This window comes from Plectropomus leopardus, chromosome 20 (genome assembly GCF_026936395.1).
Source record: "Plectropomus leopardus strain MGB_pleo_1.0 chromosome 20, ASM2693639v1, whole genome shotgun sequence".
NCBI classification, from domain to species: domain Eukaryota; kingdom Metazoa; phylum Chordata; class Actinopteri; order Perciformes; family Serranidae; genus Plectropomus; species Plectropomus leopardus.
In genome coordinates, this window is record NC_142195.1 from 25,262,959 (window position 1) to 25,286,537 (window position 23,579).

Sequence of the window (23,579 nt, forward strand, 5' to 3'; positions counted from 1 at the left end):
AAATGACCTCAATAAGATGCAAAACGTCAAAAAAGAGGCAAAACCACCATGTCTGTGTGTCCTTTAAGAGGTGGTGGGGTCTTTTGCATATCGTGCCACTGACATAATCCATAATCCATAATCCACCACTGACAACTACCAGTAACTCCTGCTGTCAGAGAAAGACTAAAAGACTAAAAATAAAATCTTAAAAACTGGAAATTTTGGCGCGTAAAAACGCGCCTGTAGTTCTTTTGGGGTACTAAAAGTACCTCTGTAAAGTATTTTTTCCGCCAAATATGCTGCCTGCCAACCGTTAACAACACACACTGAATACACAAAGCGTTCAAACAGCAGCACAAAGCTAACCCAGCCCCACTTTGTGCCTCTTGTGTATTTACACAATGCATGCATGAATACAGAGGACACACACACACACACACACACACACACACACAAAACAGCAACACAGAGGCCTAAACACACATCTGCCGCATCAAATAACACTGAAATAACAACCTGCTTTCTTTAAGTGCAAGTTTAAAAAACTGTTTATTACTTAAACTCGTCGTAATAAACCCATATGACACCAGTCTGCACCAGTACAATGCCCTAATATGGCAGTGCGCGCGACCAGACGCGGTGAAAACATGTCGACTTTCAGGGCGAAGAGTCCGCCATCTACTCACCAGGTGAACCTCCGTCTGCTTCCGGTTTTTATGAGGTCAAAGCAGATTAATCCCAACAGAAAAGATGGAAATAACAGATGCAGAAGACGATGAGGGTTTCAACTGGACACAAAAGTGTGTGTGTTCCGGTTTCGACTGGCCTGGATCATGTCATTTCCTGGTTCTCGCAGGTATGTGGGCGTGTCTTAGAGGCTGCAGGTGTGTGCTGTCTGCAGGGCTGCAGCTCAACTGTAGTTTCAACACGTGACTCCCAGTGGGTGCGGCAGGATGTGACATCACCCTGAGTCACTCATCCTGTAACCTGAAAGTGACACAGTGACTCAGTTTACTATCAGCATATAAGAGACAACTAAAAAAAAAAATAAAAATAAAAAATCTATAGCTGAGCAGTAAAGGTAAATAAAGGTATGTAGGTCTTCTCTATCACCAAATTAACCACAAAGGTCAACTGTTTTTCATCTGAGGCTGTTGGGACATCTATTATTATCCCCCAGTAATGAACGAATAGCTATTTTTGGTGTGGCCTAAAACTAATAATAATAATAATGATGATGATGATAATAATAATAATAATAATGATGATGATGATAATAATAATAATAATAATAATAATAATAATAATAATAATAATAATAATAATATAACAATATTAATAATAATAACAACAACAACAGTAATAATAATAATAATAATAAAGGACAATTGTTTAATTAAACTATGTTTTAAAAAACTGTTTTAAAAGATGACCATTAACCCATTTGTTAAATAAAACGTTTTTTATGAGTAAAATTAAAATAAATATGGTCTATAGTCTACTAAATATGCTCTTGTGGTTTTCCTATGTTATTATTATTATTGTTATTATTGTTGTTGTTGTTGTTGGTGGTGGTGGTGGTGTTTATCTAAAAAAAAAAACATGTTTAATTTTGTAATAAATTGTTAGTGTCCATATCACAACAAGTACTATGAATGCTCTAACAAAATGTGTTAATTTTATGTTTGCACATGTGAACTGTGTTTCACAGATCAAGGACCACAGGTGTCATATAAATAGTTAAAAAGCACTTTACTGCAGTAACTGGAAAAAAAGATCAAATAGCAATTTTACAAATTAAAAAAAATCAATAAACTGATTACAAAATATATAAAATAAGATATAAATATGCACTTCTTTCTTTCTTTCTTTCTTTCTTTCTTTCTTTGTTACTGAACTTGACTTTTTTTTTCATACAAATCACTTTTCATACCAATGTAAATACTCACTGATAGTAACCAAATGGTACCACCTGTGCACACATTAGTTTTATTGTTAGATACTTCACATGTACGGACACAGTAAGCTAAAAAAGCAACAGCCGGCTATGATTTTGGTGCTGGTCTGACTGGTTTGACCTGATCAGGTTACGACCCTCTGGCACGTCTGATGTCACAAAACAGAGAAGCCCAGTTTAAGCTGGTAAGACACTGTAATTTGTTGTTGTCTGAATGAAACTCATCTCGGCTACACCTCTGATTGTCACACCACCCCTTTGTCATTTGAAGAATTAAAGTATAAATTGAGGTGCATCTGATGAAATACAATAGATGAGATAAGAAACAAATGTATAACTTAATTTACCGAACAAATTTGTTAGTACAACACAGTGCAAGTTTCACAAAATGTAAATTTTCAATTGCTTCAAAATCACACTATACAGAGAATAAATGAATGTTAATTTCCACTTCTGGTAGATGTTTCCCTCCAAGTCAGATTGGCCTAAATTCTCCACACCTACAGTTTTAGTTTGTCACTCTGCTCTGTAAAACCATCAGTGGGTGAAGACAGAAACAGGACATCACTGCATATTAGAAAATAAACTGAATTTAACCAGTCAGATATATTCATGGATTAAATTGGATGCACTATATATCTTTGGATATTATCCATAAAGAAGCAGTCAGCCCAATAACCAAAAAGAAACGATGTGATCACCCTTCAGCAGTAAGCAGTTGTGGACAGACGCAGGCCTCACGTGCAGAAATGCAAAGGAAAGGCAAAAATTACTCTTACCATCTTCTGCATCCTCTTTTTACAGTCTATGATTGTATCATTGCTGCGCCCCCTTGTGTCTAAATAAAACATGACGGATGGGAATGTATCCTTGTAATTGCATGCATTACATTAATTTTAAATACATTGTATTCATTGTATATTTTACAAAAATATGTCAAAAATGTAAAGGAAAAATATTATACCATCTGACTTTGGAGAAAATTCACTATTCTAATAGAGAATGTGCTCAGAAATGTTATGCTACTTTTGATATTGTAACACTGACTCAGTATAATGTATTGTTTAATTTTTTTATTTGTATTTTTTAATTTCTTAATTATTTTCACTTTTTAAAGATGATTTATGACACTCATTTTTAAAATATTTTTTTAAAATACATATTTTTTAATTGTTTGTTTTCTGAACAGTACAGTAATCATGGGGCTCTGTTAGTGCAGAAACAATTTTTCCAATTTTATCTGTGATTTATTTTATTTGCATGACTTTAAATACCAATTAAAATAAATATAATACTCAAAAAAGAATGAATACTTAAGAACATAAAACATTAATTTATTTCACATATACAAATTCAAAGTATTGCTATAATACAGTTGTAGGCCTATAAATCACATGAAAGCACAGATTTTTAAACAAAGGCACAAAAAATAGACATGACGTACCATAAGGTCATCCAGGATTCAAAACAGTTTAGAACAAACATTCATTGTAATAAATCCGAGCAAAAATGTACATTTACTAGAGAAATGGCACAGGAATGACTAAAGACTGAAAACTATACAGCGCGTCGCTGTATCAATGACAGGAAAAATACATCGTAATATGAAATACATCTTAATATAACGAGAAACTGAGCATTTTTGACATGGTGGCATCAGATGCATGTTTGAAAAAAGAAATAGACATAGGCTACAGAATAAATTAATATCATATAATATGTTGTTTTATGCAAATTCTAATCTTAAAATAAGTTACTCTTAATGTTTATAGGGGTATAAACACGGTATCACTCATGCATCTTTGAATGTCTTAACCCTTTGAAACCTGAGCAAGCTGGCTTGATATCTTTCAAAAACACGGAATGAAGGCAATGAGCAAGCTAATTAAACATAACACAAAAATGAGCAAAAAGTTACAAGAAAATTACCTGGAATTAACAAAATAAAAAAAATAAAAGCAAAAGAACAAAAGCATAGAAATTGCCTGAAAAAAAGCTAAAATAAAGCAAAAATATAAAATATAATAATTCTTATTTTTGTAAATCAATTTTTAATACATAATTATGAGAATTCTAAATATAGTTTTCTTGATTTTTTTCCCAGTTATTTGATAATTTACAATGATTTTTCCTCTTTATTGCTCCTTTTTAAACCGTGGTCATTTTCTTGTCACCTTTTACCTTTTTTTTTCAATTTGCAGAAAATTTTGTTGCTCATTGCCTTTTTCCAAATGTTTTTGGGAGAAAACATGAATTTGCTCAGGCTTTAAAGATCTGTGATTGTGAAAGGTGTCTGAACGCAGCACAAGAAAACTGATGTCGCTCCAGGTTTCAATGAATGATCTCGACATAGCTCCTCTGTTTATAATTATATGATTTGAAATTAACAGCATTATTTTTCCTGGCGAATTAAATGACAAGACAGTTTCTCAGAGTTCCAGCTGCTGAGGACACTTGCACAAAATTCACACATTCAAGAGGAGAGGTCAAATGTTTTTTTGTTTTTTTTTTGTTAGCACTGTTTATAAATTAGCAGCAAAGTGCAAATGGCAGGAGAAGGAACATCTCCGTAGTGTTTTATATTTCTAGAAAAGAACCAGTGATTTGGCACATTTGCTTTGACTCGAAGAGGAAAAGTCACAGAGGCACAGAGTGAAGCTCACAGTGAAGAAACGGACATCAACACGTTACTTATAGTTTGTGTCACATTTGTGTCACCTGGTGTCTCGACACTGACTGTGGTAAGGGACTGGAAGGTCAAAGGTCAGAGGTCCAGGTGGCTGCAGAGGAGCCATCACTTGTTTCTCACTAGAAAATAAAAAAAGATTATTTTTTTTATTTAAGTAACAAAGGACAACAGTCAAACTAATTAAGACTTGTGCATTTGTTAACTAGACACAGATTGACATGTTTTGATGTTGATGTTTTTTTTTTTATTTTGCACAATTTAAAATACACAAAATTAAAACAAATGGCAATATACCATGAAGGGAGAGCAAAAAAACTCAAATGGGCTTATATGAAACATAAGAACTACAAATATAACGTATCTGTAGTTTGCAGAAACATTCAATGCCAACATTTTCTTGCAGCGATTGCTCTGTTGGCAGAGGCTCAGGGGCCTAAGGGGCCACAGACTCTGCTTATAGAAACATTATTCATTCTCTTTGAAAAGTCACAATTCAGTTCAAAGAAATAGTTTTTGCATGATTTAGCAGCATACTTATTTCAAGCAAAGAAAGTGGAAAGTGTGCACATGGTTGAGTACAGGTGCAGAACAACAGTAGCAATGCAAGGAAAGAAAGTGCTGCATCTCAACAAAGCATCAGGGCTCAGGTCAGGTTCGGGTTTGTAGACGCCCCTTTGGCCTTTTCATAGATGTAATATGAGAAAAAATATAGCTTTGGGTCTTAGATCAGGCCGAGTTTAGGCTCGTAAACTGAGATTAGGGTTGGGTCTTTGTGTCAACAATGGTTAGGTGATGTTACCAATGGCGAAGCTCCAAATTTGTATGAGTGTAGCCTTAGCTGTTTCTATTTCAGTGCATTTTCATTTCGTGAAAGTTAACTGTAATGTTTATATACTTCAAAATATCATGTTGTTGTACAAAAAGACCCTCTCAGGAGTTGGATATTAAGATTTTTTTGGGGAAAATAAATTTTGTTTTAACAGTATTAAGCAAATTTTATACATCTAGATGTTAAGTTTTATATCTTAGACAAATTAAATAACGCCTGAAAGTAGATATTCTGATATTTAAAACACTAAAAGAGCATTGGAAAATGTTAAGCTATAGTGTAATGTGCATGCAATTGGTGATTAATTGGGTAAAATATGCATAAAAGAAAAACCCACTGTTTTGGGATGTACAGATGATCTCTTGAGCTAGCACTTAAAAATGAGTGAAATGAGTGAAAAAAAAAGACAAATGGCTGTCAGAAAAGTCCTTGATTTCCCTTTTAACCCTCACTATAATATTTGAATCCCTCTGTCTTCTGTCAGAGGCTTTGAGATCAGATTAACTCCAAAGTCTGCCGGCTTCCCACAGCGCCTGAGTGGAACTGCTTAATGTGGGCTGAAGAACGGCTTCATATAAGCCTGAGTGAGGATTTGGTGGTTATATAAGAGAAGCGCTGCAGAAAAGGGGATTCATGGAGGTTTCTCAGGCTGACACGGACGTAAAGACTAAGAGGGGGGAGTGCAGGGGACAGAACTCTGCTGAGTCATGCAGCGTAGACGTCACAGGATGCCAGCGAGGCCTCTTGGACTCAAAATCTAGCACCAGCAAAGGATAAAGTGCCACGAAGAATTCAGAAACTGCTCACTGGATTAGCAGCAAAAGATTGGCAGGAAGCTGTAAGCATGTATAGTGGACGTGTTTCCAATTTGGATATTCTGAGGCAAAACTGAATCATCATAAGCACCCCTGTGCCTTTTGTTGATGGCGCGCACATCGCCCACATTAACAGTGTCTCTTCCAAAAGAAATGATGAATTAATAATTAACAGAATGTTCTATCGATGTCATTTGCTGCTTACAGATTTTCGGTGGCGGGACTCAAACGACTGATCAACTCCAGCTGGGTCGCCTGGGTGAGACTGCGTGACGCTGGAAATGCAGAAACACCCAGTGACCCCTGGATTCATCACGAATTATGTCCCCAAATACAACCAGTGTTTTTGTTATTGAAAAAAAGTTATTAAGCGATGAGAATGGCGAATAAAAGATGCAATAAATAAAGAATGTTGCTGTAAATTACCAAAAATGCATTAGTTTGGGAAAACAAAGTCTTAATATGTCTTAATAAAAGTCTTAATAAGTATAGTAAATGATTGATTTTCAGGATTAACTGGAGACCATACTGTTTTTCTTTATTAGGCCCTCCTCCTGAGAATATAGCATGAAATGGTTGGCACCACTGGATTTATTGGGTCTTGTAGTTTCATATGATACCAGTATTACCAAAATTGACTTAAACCTGTGCAATTTCAATGTCACAATGTGCAATTTTATTATCATCATATGCAACTTATCACAATGTGCAATTGTTGTAAATGTTTTTCTCAACAGTTCAGTTTTGCGTTTTGTTCATACTGTTTATATTGTTCTTTTTGCTTTTTAATGCTGTACATAGCTTGATTTGATATCATTTTGCTGCTGTAATAATGCAAATTTCCCTGTTGTGGGACAAATAAAGGATTATCTTCGCTTATTACTCTAGCCTTAAAACCCAGCCCAGTGCAGCCTCTTAGAGACGGGAATGTCAGTTGGAGATTAACGGGATATTAAAAAACAAACACAAACACAAAAAAACCCAGTATGGACCTTAATCACATTGCAAATAACATGTTAACGCTGACAGGCCAACAATATAGACAAATGTCCCGTAATTAGGAGAGTAACTGTAATGTTATTTTCACACAGACTGTATCAAATAAAACATGTCATACCAAGTAGACGTCCAGCTCAGAGTCTGATGTGCTCCTGCTGACAGACGGCAGAGGGTCGTCCAGAGCGATCGTTGAACTGGAGGCTCGTCGCTCTTCACTGAAAAAGAAAAATGCAAGTTAATATACTGCAAAGATGTAAAGGAGCTCACTAAAGCTCTGTTTTCTGCGCATAGGTCCACTTTTGAAAAATTTTGTATATATATGAAATTAGTAGTTTGTTTTTTTTTTAATGTAATTATTTTACCATTTGATTTAACCATTTCTCAAACAATGAAATGTATTTAAAAAAGCTTATTAGATTTGCGCCTGACAGCAGCGATATGCATTTTGACTGTATCAGCCTTTTCAATAAGAATTCATAACACCTTGTACACCATGTGCACTGTAATACAGTATATACACTGTAACTTTAACATTCAGGGAGCTAACATCTTTTTGGATCGCAAAACTTGTCACTGCTCAGTTCAGTACCTTGCATCATCCTTTTTGTAAGTGTCAGACAATCTTATTTTTTTAAACTTCTTGGTAACTTCTTTAAGATAGAGAGCTCAGATCTGATCTCAGATCTGAGAGCTGCATGCTTGAAGTACCTGTTATCAAGATCCTCGTCGTCATTTTCGGTACACTCGAAGGAAACTCTCGGAAGGAGATCCGGTTGTTTGGAGGAACTGTAAACTGTTGTTATCGGACAGATCATCGATCAGTGAATCAAGCAGAGTCTTTAAGCAAACATTACAAAAACTGTTTGCTTGAATTTCCTGATAAATGCATTCCTTTGGCTTACAGTTTCCGTCCAGGTTGTCCATGCTTTGAGCCTTCTTCTCCTCCTTCTTCTCCTCCTTCTGTGGGGACAGCACCTCCTGAGACGCTGACTTCACTGCGTAGAGGGAGCTCCTCTTCCTCTTTGATGATGCTCCTCTTAAAGCTGAGAGACGCAAAGAAAAGATGAGTTTTTAAAAGAGAAGCTCACTAATCTAGCTGTATTTTTCAGAAAACTGAATACACTCAGAAACTCACGGTGAAGCTTTTTAAACACAGTCGAGCCCATGAATTTCAGAAATCTGTCTGCGTAAAAGCTGGGCCTGTGAACTGACACCGTGTCCTGAGAAATAGAGAACGCCGTCAGATACAAACACACACATATACTTCTGTGCACATACACATGCATATACTTAAGCCAGGAAGAAGGTAAGAAGGAGAGTGGGCAGTAACGTACCCCGTCATGTACAAGAGCTTTCCAGGAGTGCTCCACCTTTTTGATGAATCTGAAAATAAAAATTTAAAATTAAAAAAAATTTCACCAATCGTCATCTGTTGGCAGCCAGGTGGCGCACATTATCCTCCATTGCATAATTTCTGGACTTAGTCAACAAAATGAGACTGAATAAAAATTTAGGCAGAAACATTTTACATACATATTAATCTTTTGAAACCTGAGCAAGTAGGTTTTATTTCTTTCAGAAACATGACTTGAAGGCAATGAGAAATATAACAAGACTTGTCCCCTCTAAAAAAGGCAAGAATTTGGTAAAAACTGACAGGAAAATTACCTGAAAATGAGTTACAATCAATTAAAGGAACATTTTTGAAAGTAAGTATTAAAAACATATTTTATTAATCTTATAACATTGAGTTTTTGATGTAATTTAATTTACTATATTGCAACAGATTTTAAATTTTGTTTTAATTTTTAAATTTTTACGATTAATCAATGAAAAAGTCTAAATTACTTCATTCAAATGGCCCTCTGGTGAAAAATGAATGTACATTGGAGAATTTCAGCAGACTAAAAATGTGTTTGTCTGTGCTTAATGCTGCGAGCTCACCTGTAGGACTGAAGGATGTCAATGATTCCTAAAAAGATGAGAAGGTTCTCATCTTTATGTTTGGCAGGAATTCCACCCAATCTGCAAAAATAAATATGTGTCAATGAAGAAAACAAAGTAATGGATCTCGTAATTTTCTTTAGTTGTTTCATTTCATAGTAAAGAGTTATTATAGTGCCACCATCAGGAAAATCATCACCCTAATCGAACGTGTCGTTTTGACCGCCTCGGACTATTGTGCAAAATAGTATTTCTGTCTTCACATAACCTACTTTAATAACCCACTATAAGGTAGCTGCAAAAATACTATTAATATGAAACCAAGCTGTGAAATGTGATGTGATGTAAAATGTTACTTTTTCATAACTGCCCTGCAGAGCCAAAGAAAAAAAAAGTGCAGAAATGATGTTAACAAATGAAGAAACTGCAAAACTGTTCTCACGTTTCGTCGTCATCAGCCACCGGTTCAGGTGCCTTCGCATTCCCCTGGATGGACTCGAGGGCGGTGGAGTAAAGGACTTTCTGCCCTTTCCTGCTGTCACATCGGTTTCCTCTGCTCAGCGGCTTCCGGTCCAAAACATGAATTCCCAACAGGAGACTGTAGTCCATGATCTTAAAGCTCTCCAGGACCTGACAAGAGACAGAAACTGGACATGAGCAACTTCAGCAATTAGCAGAAACACTTTAACTAAAAGATTTATATAAAAAAAAGTCAGAATAAAAGTCAGAATGGGCTGTCAAACCTGTCCCTTTTCATTAAGATTTAATTTAAATGCCTTTCTTCCCAGTATTCTGAGATCCTGCAGCTGTCTTACTACAGTAACATCAAGCAAATTCAGTATGCATTACAGCATCTATTTCAGAGAGACAAGACTATACATATGCATGGTTAGATTTAGTATGTACTATGGAATTGGGACACACAATGGGCCACTGCACCTGGTTTTCAGGACTGAGGTGAGGGACTTTAACCTCCCTGTAATACAGGGCAAGACAAAAGAGAAATTCTTCTTAAAGTGGCAGTATATGAAACTAATAGCTTTAACACAGCAGCAAACCACTGTTTGTTATGTAAAGATATAGAGGAGTTATGGCATCCTGAGCGGAGAATGAACTCACATCCTCTCTGTGTGTACTATAATCCCAGCTCCTCTGTTTTTTGTTGTGTAAGATGGTTTGGCTGTACGTGCATGTTAATGCATGTGAGTTCCAATGTGTGTGTCTGACGAGCTTTTCTGTTTTTTGTTGTGTAAGATGGTTTGACTGTACATGCATGTCAGTGGATGTGAGTCCCGGTGTGTGTCCGACTAGACGGTGTTGTTGCAGAAATGAAGTTGCAGCTCTGTCATAGCGGCTAACAGCCAGCTCAACCACTTCCATGTTGAGAGCTGTGTGAAAACAATTCCCGGCTCAGACTCTGAATCATAGATATGCTCTTAATGTTGAACTTTTAAACAAGCTGTCCTCCCCTACACCCAAGCCCTTCCAGTTAAAGAAGCTAAACTTTGACCTGATAGAGCAATGGTACAGAGCAACATAAGTCTCAGTCCTTCTGACCAAATACTGACGTCATGAAGTAACTCCCATAAACAAAGAGGCCCTGACTTCCCACTGTGTTACCTAACACACTGAGGTCGTGCAATAAGAGCATGTTACACCCAGACGGGCCAGTTTGTTCTCCACAGTCCTGCTGCTCAGCCTGATCATATGAGTCAGGTGCTTCCCTGAATTGGGTGTTAATCCTCCTTCAAGCGATCACTGTTGTTTCACACTAATGAAATAACAGGCAGGCGCTAATGAGGCCATCATAAGAGCTTGAGACTGAGTGAGGGGAGGGGTGGCTGTGTCTCACAGAAGTGGGCTGTAGTTGTTGCATAATGTTATCTAATGGCTGGAGAGGTTTCATGATCACTGGCTGAATTCAGTCCAGGCTGTGTTGACGAAAAATTAAAACCCACTGTGAGTGTTAAAAAGATAAGTAAATAAAGTGATTGAACAACCAAGTGCCAACTTATTTCTTATGTAATTGAGCCTATTTAGCCAATTTTCTGGGTTCAGCTTCTGATATGTGAGAATTTGCACTGTTACATTATGTAAATTAAATATTACTGTGTCAAGAACTGTTTTAGAAGTAATTAACTGATAACCAGTTGCAGTCTTATTAAAAAAAAATCCCAAAAACCCAACATAATGATAAAAATGCAAACATTATAATAGCATGTTCATTCAACTAATTTCTTGAGTCAAACATACAGTCTCTAAACTCATTAGAAGTTTGCTGTAGATATTCATAGTCCGCAGGGATTAACCCTTGTTATTTTTGGGACCATTTAACCTTTTTTTTCAAGCTCAGCAGGGAGGTTGAAATTCCCTTTAGCAAGACTTTGACCCAAAACTGATCTTAATAAACATAGCCTTGTGTTCAAAAAAACTCAAAAACCTCACAGTGGCAGAGTTGTTAAACTAGATTTCCAAAACATTTTCTGAGCAAATTATTTGTCCCAAGAGGATAAACTTTTACAATTTTGTAAACTCTACTGTACTGTCTTTCCATTAAAGCCAGCTTCAGGCCACAGTGTTTACTCTGACACAACCCACTACAAGTAGATCATCACGTGAACGCACCCGACAGTCCCTCTGCAGGGTCTTCATCAGGGCACTGTAGGTGTCGGGGTCGAAGTGCAGGCCCTCGTGCATCTCCTGGAAGTCCAGGTCTTTGAAGGTGGGTGAGGACTTGAGACGCTCTTTGCGTGAGGCGCGGCGTTTGTACGAGGAGCCCTTCAGGTCGTACTTGTAGTGCATCTTCATGGCACGCGGCAGCACATTGTTCATCACCACCACGCGGATGGTAGCGCCGCTGCACTGGATGCAATACAGTCCGTAGAACTTAGGCAGCAACGTCCTCGGATTCTGATTCAGATTCTGCAACAAAAACGGAGCAGATTTTTTCAGGATTATATGTTAAATAGAAACATATAGATGTCACTGGTCCTATTGTTGCACTGTGGTCAAGTCAAAGCACCATTATAAGAGAAACTTGAATCCTTGGCTAATAATCGGCCAATGGCAGCCATAGAAGTCAGTTAAACATTGTCTCAAAGCTTTAGCCCTGTTATAAAACAGGATTTATCTGCTACATCGAGCCCTATTATAGTTATAATCAAAAATATAAAAACACATAAAAACTGTGAAACTGCATATCCCCGCATGAACATTACATTAGTAATGTTTGTTTTTTGTCACATATGCAGATTGTGTTTACTCTGTAATCTAGGCTAAGACTAGACGTCTACTAAGCTTTCAGTTTTAACCTTGAATTTACTGAAACTGATAGAAAGATAAATCTAAACGTCTCAAGATAAGTAGATGTATAATAAACATTTATTAAATGCCTTTTCAGTGTTAGTCAGACTAGAACAGTATAATTCATCAGCCCTCATGTCCAAATTTAACCTTTTAGCAGCTTGCTACATATATTTTTTCTGGTGTGCACTGTTTTTTTTGGGGAGGGGGGCAGCTCACCATGTAGTAACCAGGAAGCAGCTTCTGCAGGAACTCGGCCTCTTTAGGCTGCACTGTCTTAATGATGAACTCGTCATCGCTGGTGAGGTAGAACCAGGAACTGCTGGCGCCGGGGTTGGACAGCTCGATCAGAGGCTCATTGCAGATGGAGTACTGAAATTCAGAACAACCCAACAGTCTTAGCGTGAGTAAGTGTTGCAATGAAATCAACCCAAACTTCCGTCACATCGTTCTGAGTCATGATGTAAATTTCCACACTGACCAGATAGTCGTCTGGTTTGATGCCAAACAGCTCTCTGAAGTAGCGGAACGCCAGCGGTGCGTACGTTTTTAGACGAAAATCTGGGTAGTGATGTGCTGGAGTCAGGTTGCTGCCCTCACTGGAGAACAAAGAAAATGTATTTAAGTTAGGATTACAAAAGTTTCAATTTACTGTAACAGGTTAGTGACTTCACTTGATTTATTTAATACAAATGCATATGCTGGAACATCTGTACTTTGTTGTAACAGTAAGACTGTGTGTAATATTGGATAATCTTTAAATGTATGGGTGCCATTTTTAAAAAAAATATTATTATAATTTTCTGGAAAGGAACCTTTAAAGTAAAGGATAAAGTATTTTAAGTTGTTTGACATGTGAAAATTGTACAACTTGCTCTTCGGGAGTTTGAAAAGTGTTAAAATGAAGTTTAAAAGTTTAAAATTTTTTCCAGAACAAACACACTAACATTTCCCCACATTTCACTGGGATGGATGCAGAGACAGATATCTCAAAATCTCACGAGATAAAACTGATCTGATTACCTAATTATCACAAAAGGGACGTGAAAAAAAACATCATCTTTTTTAATTTGAGTGAACCAAACCCTTATGTTTGTTAATCTGAACTAGACTGTGACTGTGTGAATCTGCTAAACGTCAACAACTGAAAATGAAATGATGTGAAATAGAGAGTACCTGGGCAGGAAAACGCTCTCCACCACAGAGAAGTCCTGCATGAGAACATCTCTGTCAGGTTTAGAGCTGAGGTTTCCCACAGCGTAACCGATTCCCAGCTGGATGGCTCCTTTCAGGGCAGCCGCGGTGGGCTGACAAACCACAGCAGAGAAGAAGACAACATGCTTGTTTAAAAAGAAATCAGCACAAATGAGGACAAAAAACAAGAAAACCCAAGCTTTTCTAAAAAGACAATAAAACCACAACTCTCAATTTGATTATCATTAAATATTTTACAGACATTTACGGTCCCCAGAAATTGAATCCTACAGGCTTTAGTGATCCCTTGACTTTTCCTCTTGCACCATGAGGTTGACATTTTTGTTTTTTAGTAAAATTCCTCAACAAATATTGGATGGATTTCCATCAAATTAGGTACACACATATATGTTTGCCTCCAGATGAACTAATATTTCAGCCGAGTCGATTAACTTTTCCTATAACGCCATTATCAGGTCAAAAGTTGAACTTGTCCGATACTTGTCCGATAAATTGGTAATTTCATCACTTTTTATTTAATCAATAAATAGCAACTGTTTGCATGCTAAAATGCTCAGCCAAGCTGGTGAACCTCGATTACCTGCTGAACATTTGCAAATATGCTGATGCTATTAGCAGGAGAGCCGCTAACATAATGTATTTAATACAATAATGATGTGACAAATGTGACGTTGCATGTGAAATTTGACTTTTAACAGGCTGTTTTCTACCTGCTGAGGGTCACATGTCTACATCAGCACTAATGCATGCATGTACAAAATGTCACAGGATCCATCCAATAGTTGTCAGTGCATTTCAGTCTGGACTAAAATGTTGGAAGGACTAACAGAACAAAAAAAAAACCCCATGCAAAACAAAAAAACAAATTTCTGATAGTTAAGCAATTCATTTGTGAATAAATTGTTGCTGGTGTATTTTCCTTTTTGTTGCTTCCCTGTATGTGTTCATAATAGTAGGGATGTGTCATATGATGCATGAAGTTTATTTATTTTTATTTGTTAAGGGAATGTCAAATATGTGTTTAATATTTGTTATTATCGGCATTTATGTCTTTGTCATATTGAAAGCAATTACTGATTGATTTATAGCTGCAAGTTGTTTTGAAAATAAATAAAGGAAATCAGTCAAAATAAAATAAAGAAGGTAAAATTGGCCTTTCTAAACAAACTGTTATGAAGGCATTAAGTCTGAAATAAAGTGTGAGATAGCTTATATAGCAACAAAATATATCTGTCTCATAAACTGAGCTTATTTCCCTCAAACTGAACAGCAGTGAAATCTCTGTGTAAGACCAGACTGAAGCTGATCAGCCTAATCGTCTTGCTCACCACCACCCTGTTCCCACCATCAGCAAACACCTGTTACATAACAAAGCTGACTAACAAAAACAACATTCGGCCCCAGTTATGGTGTTGCTCTTTGTTTTTTCTGAAACTGAAATTTACATCTTCATTTTCATACTGATGTAAATTCATGACCCATTCGATTTTGAATTATCAACAGCAACATACTAGTGAGAAAATCAAAGCCTTTTCTCAAATTTCTAAGCAAAGAGGTGTTTATAAAATTTTGTATACATATACTAACAATAAATCTAAAAATGTATTATTTTATTTTTAGTGTGCTCGAATACTTCATTTTCCGTTTTTATGTCATGATTCTGCAATAGTGGGTGTCACTGTCATCAAAGTAGAGGATGTTTGAGATCTTTCTTTGCAAGAAAAATATTACAAGAACTTACCTTTTTATGATCCTTTGAAGCTCTAGAGGTTATGGTTCCTCTTCCTACGCTGTCTGCGCTGCTGGTTGACATGTTTTTGGACAGAGAGAACTTGATTAGGGGGAAGCTAGTCCGTCCTTCCTCCAACTGTGAGGCTGAGTTCCTTCTTTCCCCTCAGTGATGAATGACCAGATGCAGCAATTTACCCTGAATGAGCGTTACCGAAACTGCATTTTCCAGGTGCACTGCTCCTGTAGGTAAAGAGAAGACGAGTTAATACGGCTTTGAACGTCAATGCTGGCGAAAACTGCACGGCTATAACTATTTAAACAACTTTCCCATTTCAGGGCTTACAGAAATCTCTTCCACAGTTTATCTGTCTAGTTTAAATTCGCCTCGTACTCCACGAGGGTCTTTCATATGACTTACAGAGCCGTAAGAGTGCAGACCTCTCTGTCCAGGGCCTTGCTAAGTTCTGAGGGACCACAAGTGTTTGTTTGAGTCTTGAACTCCAGAATCCTTCACAACAGCCCTTGATCCTCATTAAGAAGGATTGGGAAACCATTGCAAACCAAATTCCCCTGTTTTATAACAGTTTGCTGTGCTTCGTTGCTTACACATGTGACCCTCACATCCCTGAAAAGGCGGGAGCAATTTTGTTGACAGAAACAACTAATAAACCGACTGATACAGTACTTCATGAAGGAGTAGTTGTGGGGATTGCTGTTGCAGAAATATTGTTGTGTTTATATTAAAAACATTTACCTCCGTCATATGTTTGCAGTGGGATTGATTGAATGTTAATTCATGTAAAAAAAAATCATAGAAATGGTCTTTAATTGGAGTTTGTTAACCTCTACAAACTCTACTTTTTGAAAGACCCCAAATGTTTTAATAAATGACTACATATACCCAAAACCTGCCATTTTTAATAAAAATTTAAATGAAAGTAGTGATTTTATTTCATTTTGTAATGGCTTTTACATCCTTGCTTGTAAACTGATTAAAGTATAATGAAGACATACCCCAACTTTCTGGTACTGTTTATGAAGTTCTTTTTTCCCTTTTTAAAATTAGTTTTTCTAGGTTCATATCTGTACTTGTATCTACTTTATTGGTCCTTTTTTTAGTACTTGGAGAGATAAAGCTACCAAGCCCTATGAGGACTATCAGCTTGGACCTTGTCATAACTACTTGTTCTAAAAGTACATTATGTCACACTGAAATGTTAATGACGTAGAAATGATCACGGTTCAATTAGTTCCTGCCAATGATAGATTTAAGGATTACAAACTGCTGCAACAATGTTCTGCAATTAGCAGCACATTTAAAATGAGCTCTTTCGTAATGCAAAGGCTCTACAGAGGCCAAATCAAGGTCCAAAGTGGGGTGGATTGGTCATTAAAACTGCCAAAGTACTTGATTTGTGTATCAGACATATTGAGAAACTCTACACGTATAAGAACACGTATGTTTGTCTGTAAATATTTAAATAATTTTGGAAAATAGAAAAAAAAACCAAAACACCCAAAAACAATTCACATACTAAAGCCATTATGCTATATGTTTTACATTGGTAAATGAAAGTACATTTGAGTGATTTTTATATGAAAGTAGAGTGCCACACATTTTCAGTTCCTCGCTGCAGCTGTTCAACAAATAAACAATCAGATTCCTCTCAAATCATATCGATTTTCTCATATTTTAAACGAGTTCTGGATACTTTCAGGTAGTAATTTATTTTTTTATGTTGTGATTTGTGTTCTAAAATCTGAAAAATCTCTGATTTCTAGAGTTTTAAATAAACATTGGGTTTGTTAGTTCTTGAAAAACTTGTCCGTTTACAATTCTCATGTCTGTCTTTTCAAGTAAAAAAAGTAAGTCCGACATTTTTGCTTTGCTATCAATAATAACAATTAAATTTTAACATCAACTGTTATATGTTTTCCTCGTAAATCCATCAAATGATTGCCAAAGATGATGAATGTACTTTTGGTTGTAGTAGATTCTGATAAAGTCTGCTACAAATGAACCAACTCTTTGAAAGTTGAAAGTTTCCACAGTATCAAAAAGTTGTTTCAAATTTTTCACAAAAATACATAAAATATATTCAAATGTAATCAAATGAAACAAATATATCATAAATACAAACATAATTTCCATAATAATACAAAATAAAATGGGCCTAACACTGAGCCTTGAGGAATGCTGCAAGTAACCTTACATAACTTTTTATTAATATTATCTGACAAAAGTTATATTTTTTCCAAGAAGCCACTAAACCAGTAGTGTGCAACGCTTCTAATGCCATGTGTGTTGTATGTAAGTGGTAACCTTGGAAGCATATTGATTGGCCTATATATGTTTAAATATACTTAAGTGTAAAAGGCAGTGTGTTGGTACTCAAGATTGCTTTCGGTTTTGAGACCGCTCGAGACTAATTTTGAAGGTCTCATCTCAGACTCGACTGTTTACTTGGTCTTGTTTCGGTTTCAAACAAAGGGGATTCTGGATTTTATTTTAAGATCATTAAAGACCACAACTGTGGGCATAATGCTAAACTGCATATGTAAAAAAAAAAAAAGTGTATTGAGTCAAGACGGTTTAGTTGATTTCAGCTTCTTTGTGTTCTCATAGAACACAAAGGGAGTTCCCCATACAAAAAAAATTCACTTCTGTTATGCCTTTTGATTACTTTATCAAGACATTTCTTGAAGTACACTTACATACGTACGCAAACATATAGTTCAGCAGTAAAAGAGGTGAAGAAAGAGGACTTGTCATGTTTTCTGTAGGTGTTTTTATGGGAATGTAGATCTTTAAGATCTGTTTGAGGAGTGCATTTCATTTGCATATAACACATTTTATCGAAAGTGTGTCACACTGTGTGGGACTCACCCTGCCTCGATCGTGTCTCTACCTCAATACACTTTTTGTCTTGGTCATGACTTAGTCTCGGTTAAAGTAGTCATGACTACAACACAGGCTGGCTGAATTGTTTTTAAGCTTTGAGGCCGAGTACTTCTTCAAATGACACAAATATTAACTTGTGAAACATAAAAAGTTACTATCAAAACATCTCTTCTTGTGTGCTAAGGGCACTTGCAAAATCCAGCACAGATCCTGACAGACAAGCCTCTGTTTATTTTAAGTACTGCCTCAGGATGTGGTATTGTGGTCTGACTCGGGGAAAATGAAACTGTTTCATACGGGTCATGGTGAGAAAGCGCGTTTCACAAGGATCTGCCTTGCAGTTCTTGCAGGTTGTTTGCAACTTGAGGTTGAGGAGATGAAGAAACCTGCTAAAGATTAGTCAGTTTTATAAACAGACTTAAGTAATGAATGGAGTTAATCATATGTATGTAAAGCAGGCATGTCAAACCGGTCCACAGGGGGGCCGGTGTGGCTGCAGGTTTTGTTTCCAACCAAGTAGCAGCACACCAGACTTGACTCATTTAATCAACTGATCTCCGTCTTCAGACAGTTGATTGGTCAAACTGTGTGCTCTTGGTTGGTTGGCACAAAAACCTGCAGCCACACCGGCCCCCCTGTGGACCAGTTTGACATGCCTGATGTAAAGTCTTTGAGGGTTGATTTCAGGTTTTCTCTGCAGCAATTTTTGCATATTGAAAACACACAGTTACACAACAGCACAACATGGCTGAAAACATGTTGGATTATTTGTAAGTGCATTAGTTTTCCTTCTGAAATGTCAGATGCATCACTTTCCACTCAAAGCAATGACAAAAACTTAAACTTAAGCCTTAGGGCCCACTCTGTGCACAAAATCGCTTTTCAAAACAAGGTTATTATACATTAATATTATTTTCTACTTCCATTAAGTTATTTTTTATCCAACATCTGTCCTAATCGTGAATATTATTTTTTTTTTGTAATTTTTCAGAATTTTAACCCTTTAAATGCCTGTTTTTTTCATGATGCCACTGTTTTTAGATGAAAAACACAAAAAGACATTTTCCCCCAATATATATGATATGATATGATTTTCTGCTTTCATTGAGTTGATTTTTTGTAACCTAATCATAAATATCAAATATTCATTAATTTTCAGAATTTTAACCCTTTAAATGCCAGTTTTTTTTCATGATGTCCCTATGTTTTTTAAATGAAAGAAAACAACACACAAAAAAAATATTTTCAATATATTACATGCAAGGTACATTTTAAAATAATTATTATTATCAGGGCCTGGGATATGTCAATGATTTGCAGCAACATTGACTGCTACAGTGCACCTAGTGGAAGTAGTATGTATTTTCTCCATGCCAAATATGGTAAAAAATAAATAAATGACGTCATCAAGTAGAAAACAGTCAAAATGACAAATTCCATTGCAAAAGCCCAGAATGACACCCTGAGTAATACAATCCATGTTTTTATGCTTTGATGGTCGTTGGATCAAAAACTGCAGTATGAATGGGTTTCAGTGGTGCAGTATGAATGTAACAATTTTGCTTACACTGTGTATTTTAGACTTTTTGTATGAGCTGGGCTGGAAATTCACAGATTAAACAAAAATACACAATCACAAGCCAAAATGTACGCCATGTGCATGAACACAGCCAGAATTATCAAAAAAATGAAGAATAAAAAGCGTGTTAAATGCGCCAAACAGTCTCTGAGGGGTTAATAAGCTTGCATAATAATAAAAGCTTGGTGTATACGCTGTAAACGGTATTATGTAACCTGTTAGACTCAGGTGAACTTAGGTAAATATTTAAACCTGCACACTCACACGCCATGCACACTGCTGCTGTTTTGCATACATGTCCACAATGACAACCCCTTTCAGCACATTGCAGACATTGTACTTTCTGTTGCTGACTGAAGGGAAGTGGAGCTGGTTTCCTCTTGTGATACTATCATTAGTTCATCTTCCTCCTGAGGCAAAATGCGTAAGACCTGTACGAGCTACGTGATACTCTAATAATGATCATTCTCATTCACAACAGAATAAACACCTACAGCTTAGTGTAAGACAGAAAAGTTAATCAAGCAGCTCCATCGTCACGTTATATTCAAGTTAATAGACAGAGGAAGTTTGTTCGGCGGGAATAAACCGCCTTCTTACCTTAACAGGCATGGTCGTGCAATAACGACAGTGATGGGTGCAGGTCAGTGAAACAGCGATGACACGCCGGCGTTGACTAAGTGTCAGACTGACCGACAAACTGAAGTGAGATGAGGAGCAAAGTGCTGCAGCGACTATAGAGCATCCTCACCACTTCCTCCTCTCTCTCCCTCTCTGCGTGCGTGTCTCTCTCTCTCCTCCTACCTGCTGTATTATTCCCAGAAGCTGCATGACTCAGACTGAGTTGTAGATATTGTCTGTGGGAGAGAAATGTCAGTAAGAGTCGAACATTTCCATCATTTTTATACTCTTTCTCTTCAGCTCCTATTTATACTTGTTATATATTTATACTTAATGAAATGTGACCTTTACATTCTGTTTTGTTAGTTTTCATCCATTAAAATATTCTATTCTTGTCTTTATACAACATTTTTAATGTGTGAAAGTCCATTTTTAATATTACAATGTTGGCAATATTGTTAATAGACATGGTTATGATGAAGATGAGTAATATTTTAGTTACTTGATGTTAATCAGCTCATGTTTTAACTTAAAAAGTGGGCTATTTATTTTGCTTGTATTAGTCAGAGGATAATAGAGATGAAAGGAAATTAGGGGCATAATGTACATTTACTAACATATTTCACTGAAGTACAAGTACTTTAAAATTATACTTGCGTATTTTCATTTTACTTTACACTAATAGGTTTGGATTTCGAGAGGCATGCAGGGGACATATCTCCCAAAATATTCACAACATATGCAGTTGTCCCACCCAAATGAAAACATAACATAGCAGAAGACTTTTACTTTGGGATAACGAAAGACATTTACAACATAAATTTAAGGAAAAATTGGTACATAAAGACCAAAAAAAAAAAAAAAAATCACCAAAATGAAAGAAATTAACAGTTTATACTCAAAATTTTGAATAGGTGTCCTACAATATGGAAAGAAAACCTATGCCATTGTTATATTAAATTACATTTCATTTTTACTGTTTGTCTGATAGCTGTTATTAGTTACTTTTTAAGGTAAGATTTTTCATAAAAACAAATTATTAGTGTAAAAAAGACAATTCAAGGATGAATCAGTTGTTCCCAAACTTTTCGGGAAAAATGTGTCTAGTTGGGGCTCTTTGCTTCATCTCATGAGTTTTCTGAACTGCTCAGAGCTCGATGTCCCCACTAAGTTTCTCAAATGGTTTTATTTTAAGAGCTGGTAATATAACTCATTATCTAAAAAAAACAAAAAAACATCAAAAACAGATGAATAGAGGGGAAAAAAAACATGATTTGTGCAGCTTTTCCTTTTTTTCCAAATTCATTTATCATCTCATGACCCCTCAGATTCATGTTTAACATTTGGAGGGGCCACAACCCTTAGATTGGAAACCAGGGACAATATTCACTGTACACAGAGTAGTTAAACTAGCTCCACCTTCAGCAGCAGCACTTAATATAATGCCAATATAATGAATCCAGGGGACCAAACAGAGAGCCAATCAGACGGAGAACAGGTGACATTACAGGTGAATCACTTTTCCAAACTGTGGAGAAAGAAGTGCTGATGAAATATCTGCAGGGCTTTTTAGGAAAGTGGGACAAAACGTGGTAAAATGTTAATTTTAACAGACACGTTGGAGCGCTGTTGTTTTACGCAGGCGCACTGCTTTTTAATACTGCAGCGTTTATTCAGCTCTCGTGATCTGATTTGGCAAAGCAAGTGTACAAGCAAACATTGATCAGAAGTTGGTTTATATTACCGTCGCTGCTGGGAACCTCTGAATCATCCACAAAACGAGAGCAAACATACCTCAAACTCCGTTTCGCATCGTTTTGGGGAAACACGACGTTCAACCAGGAAACTGTAGCAAAACGGTGCTCAGCGTTTGAACAGCCTCAACCTGGCAGGTGAACAGGTGGGCGGGGCAGTCAGGTGATGGAGAAAGAGTGGGAAAAGTGGGAAGTCTGAGGGCATCTAGTGGATGAATGGAAATGACTGAGGCCTATAAGGAAATTAAGATCTGAGCACGTCTTCAGTCCCTGATGTAAACCAGGTACATCGTGATCATATGGCCACTCACTCATTCATTTATATATTTATTTTTTTATAATCTATCTAATAATATATCTCGTACCTGATGCATTGGGACAGAGATACTCACTTGCTAGGGGGCAATTAATAAACAAACATTAATAACTAATATATAAATAACTAGCCCAGACCTCTGTTGGGTGGTCCAGGGGTTCCTCATCTGGCATTACACAAATATATAAACAAGCACAAGTTCAATTGTGATGCTTTTTGAAATGAACTTTGGCACTCTTGAAATTGAAAGTATAAATTTCTTTTTATTGTACATAATACATGGATTATTATATATATATATAAATATATGTAAAACTCTGATGCTGTTATTATTGGGTTAGAGGGAGTCTGCATATTGAGGAGATGTTATAATTACTCCAAATTATTCTTGTGGAAAAGCATCTAAGAATGTCACAACAGACTAAAATACACTACACAGACACAGTGCACATTGAAAAACATTGTCTTTACATTGCTCAGATACTTTGATATTTTACCTCTGGGGGGTGCTGCTGCAGCTCTGACGCACCTGCCAAACCCTCTAATTTCAAAGGCATCACTTCATCCATACACAGTAACCCTGCTGTATTACATAATCTACACTCATTTAAGCTGCTGTATCCTCCTGAATTCACATATATTGTATCATTTTTTCTCTCCTCACTCAGTTGTTCTGGTTCCTTCTTCAATTACTGCTTCTGTTGTTATTAAATTCTCTATATGTCAACCTTTCATAATGTCTTTCTTCCTCTTTCTTTCCCTCCTTGGTTCTTTGTTGTCTTTCCTCTAAGTGGGACAGAGTTCGAGTTGTTGGACGTTTGTTTGGGAACACCAGAGGGGACAGCCTGCCTGCGAGTCGGCCGTCAAGACGCTGACTTGAGGCCATCAGATATCAGCTCAAGATTCAACACACGACCTTTGTCACATTTGGCGGCGAGACAGC

General features: G+C 36.6%; 2 protein-coding genes across 5 annotated transcripts in view; both read right to left on the reverse strand.

The window, feature by feature from the left end:
• The window catches only part of tjp2a (tight junction protein 2a (zona occludens 2)), a 37,135-nt gene extending 36,283 nt beyond the window's left edge, over positions 1-852 (reverse strand). Inside the window, exon 1 of the mRNA XM_088070914.1 lies at positions 669-852. The gene's annotated coding sequence lies outside the window, so the exon portion shown is untranslated. The remainder of the gene's footprint in view (positions 1-668) is intronic.
• A 2,400-nt stretch (positions 853-3,252) lies between these two features.
• On the reverse strand, positions 3,253-22,498 carry pip5k1ba (phosphatidylinositol-4-phosphate 5-kinase, type I, beta a). 4 transcript variants are annotated; one of them, XM_042509097.2, is made up of 15 exons: positions 22,361-22,498; positions 20,546-20,802; positions 15,475-15,704; positions 13,695-13,825; positions 13,000-13,117; positions 12,738-12,890; positions 11,841-12,137; positions 9,658-9,845; positions 9,216-9,296; positions 8,606-8,654; positions 8,407-8,491; positions 8,174-8,314; positions 7,980-8,064; positions 7,390-7,486; positions 3,253-4,747 (listed from the first exon to the last, which is right to left on the reverse strand). In XM_042509097.2, exons 3-15 carry the CDS (start codon positions 15,544-15,546, stop codon positions 4,745-4,747), a joined length of 1,500 nt encoding a protein of 499 aa, XP_042365031.1. In that variant the 5' UTR covers positions 15,547-15,704; positions 20,546-20,802; positions 22,361-22,498; the 3' UTR covers positions 3,253-4,744. The 4 variants fall into 4 exon arrangements, with proteins under 4 accessions (XP_042365031.1, XP_087926906.1, XP_087926907.1 ...); XM_088070780.1 differs by lacking the exon at positions 3,253-4,747 and having other exon boundaries at positions 7,384-7,486; XM_088070781.1 differs by lacking the exons at positions 3,253-4,747; positions 20,546-20,802 and having other exon boundaries at positions 7,384-7,486; positions 22,361-22,492.
• Positions 22,499-23,579: the final 1,081 nt, after the last annotated feature.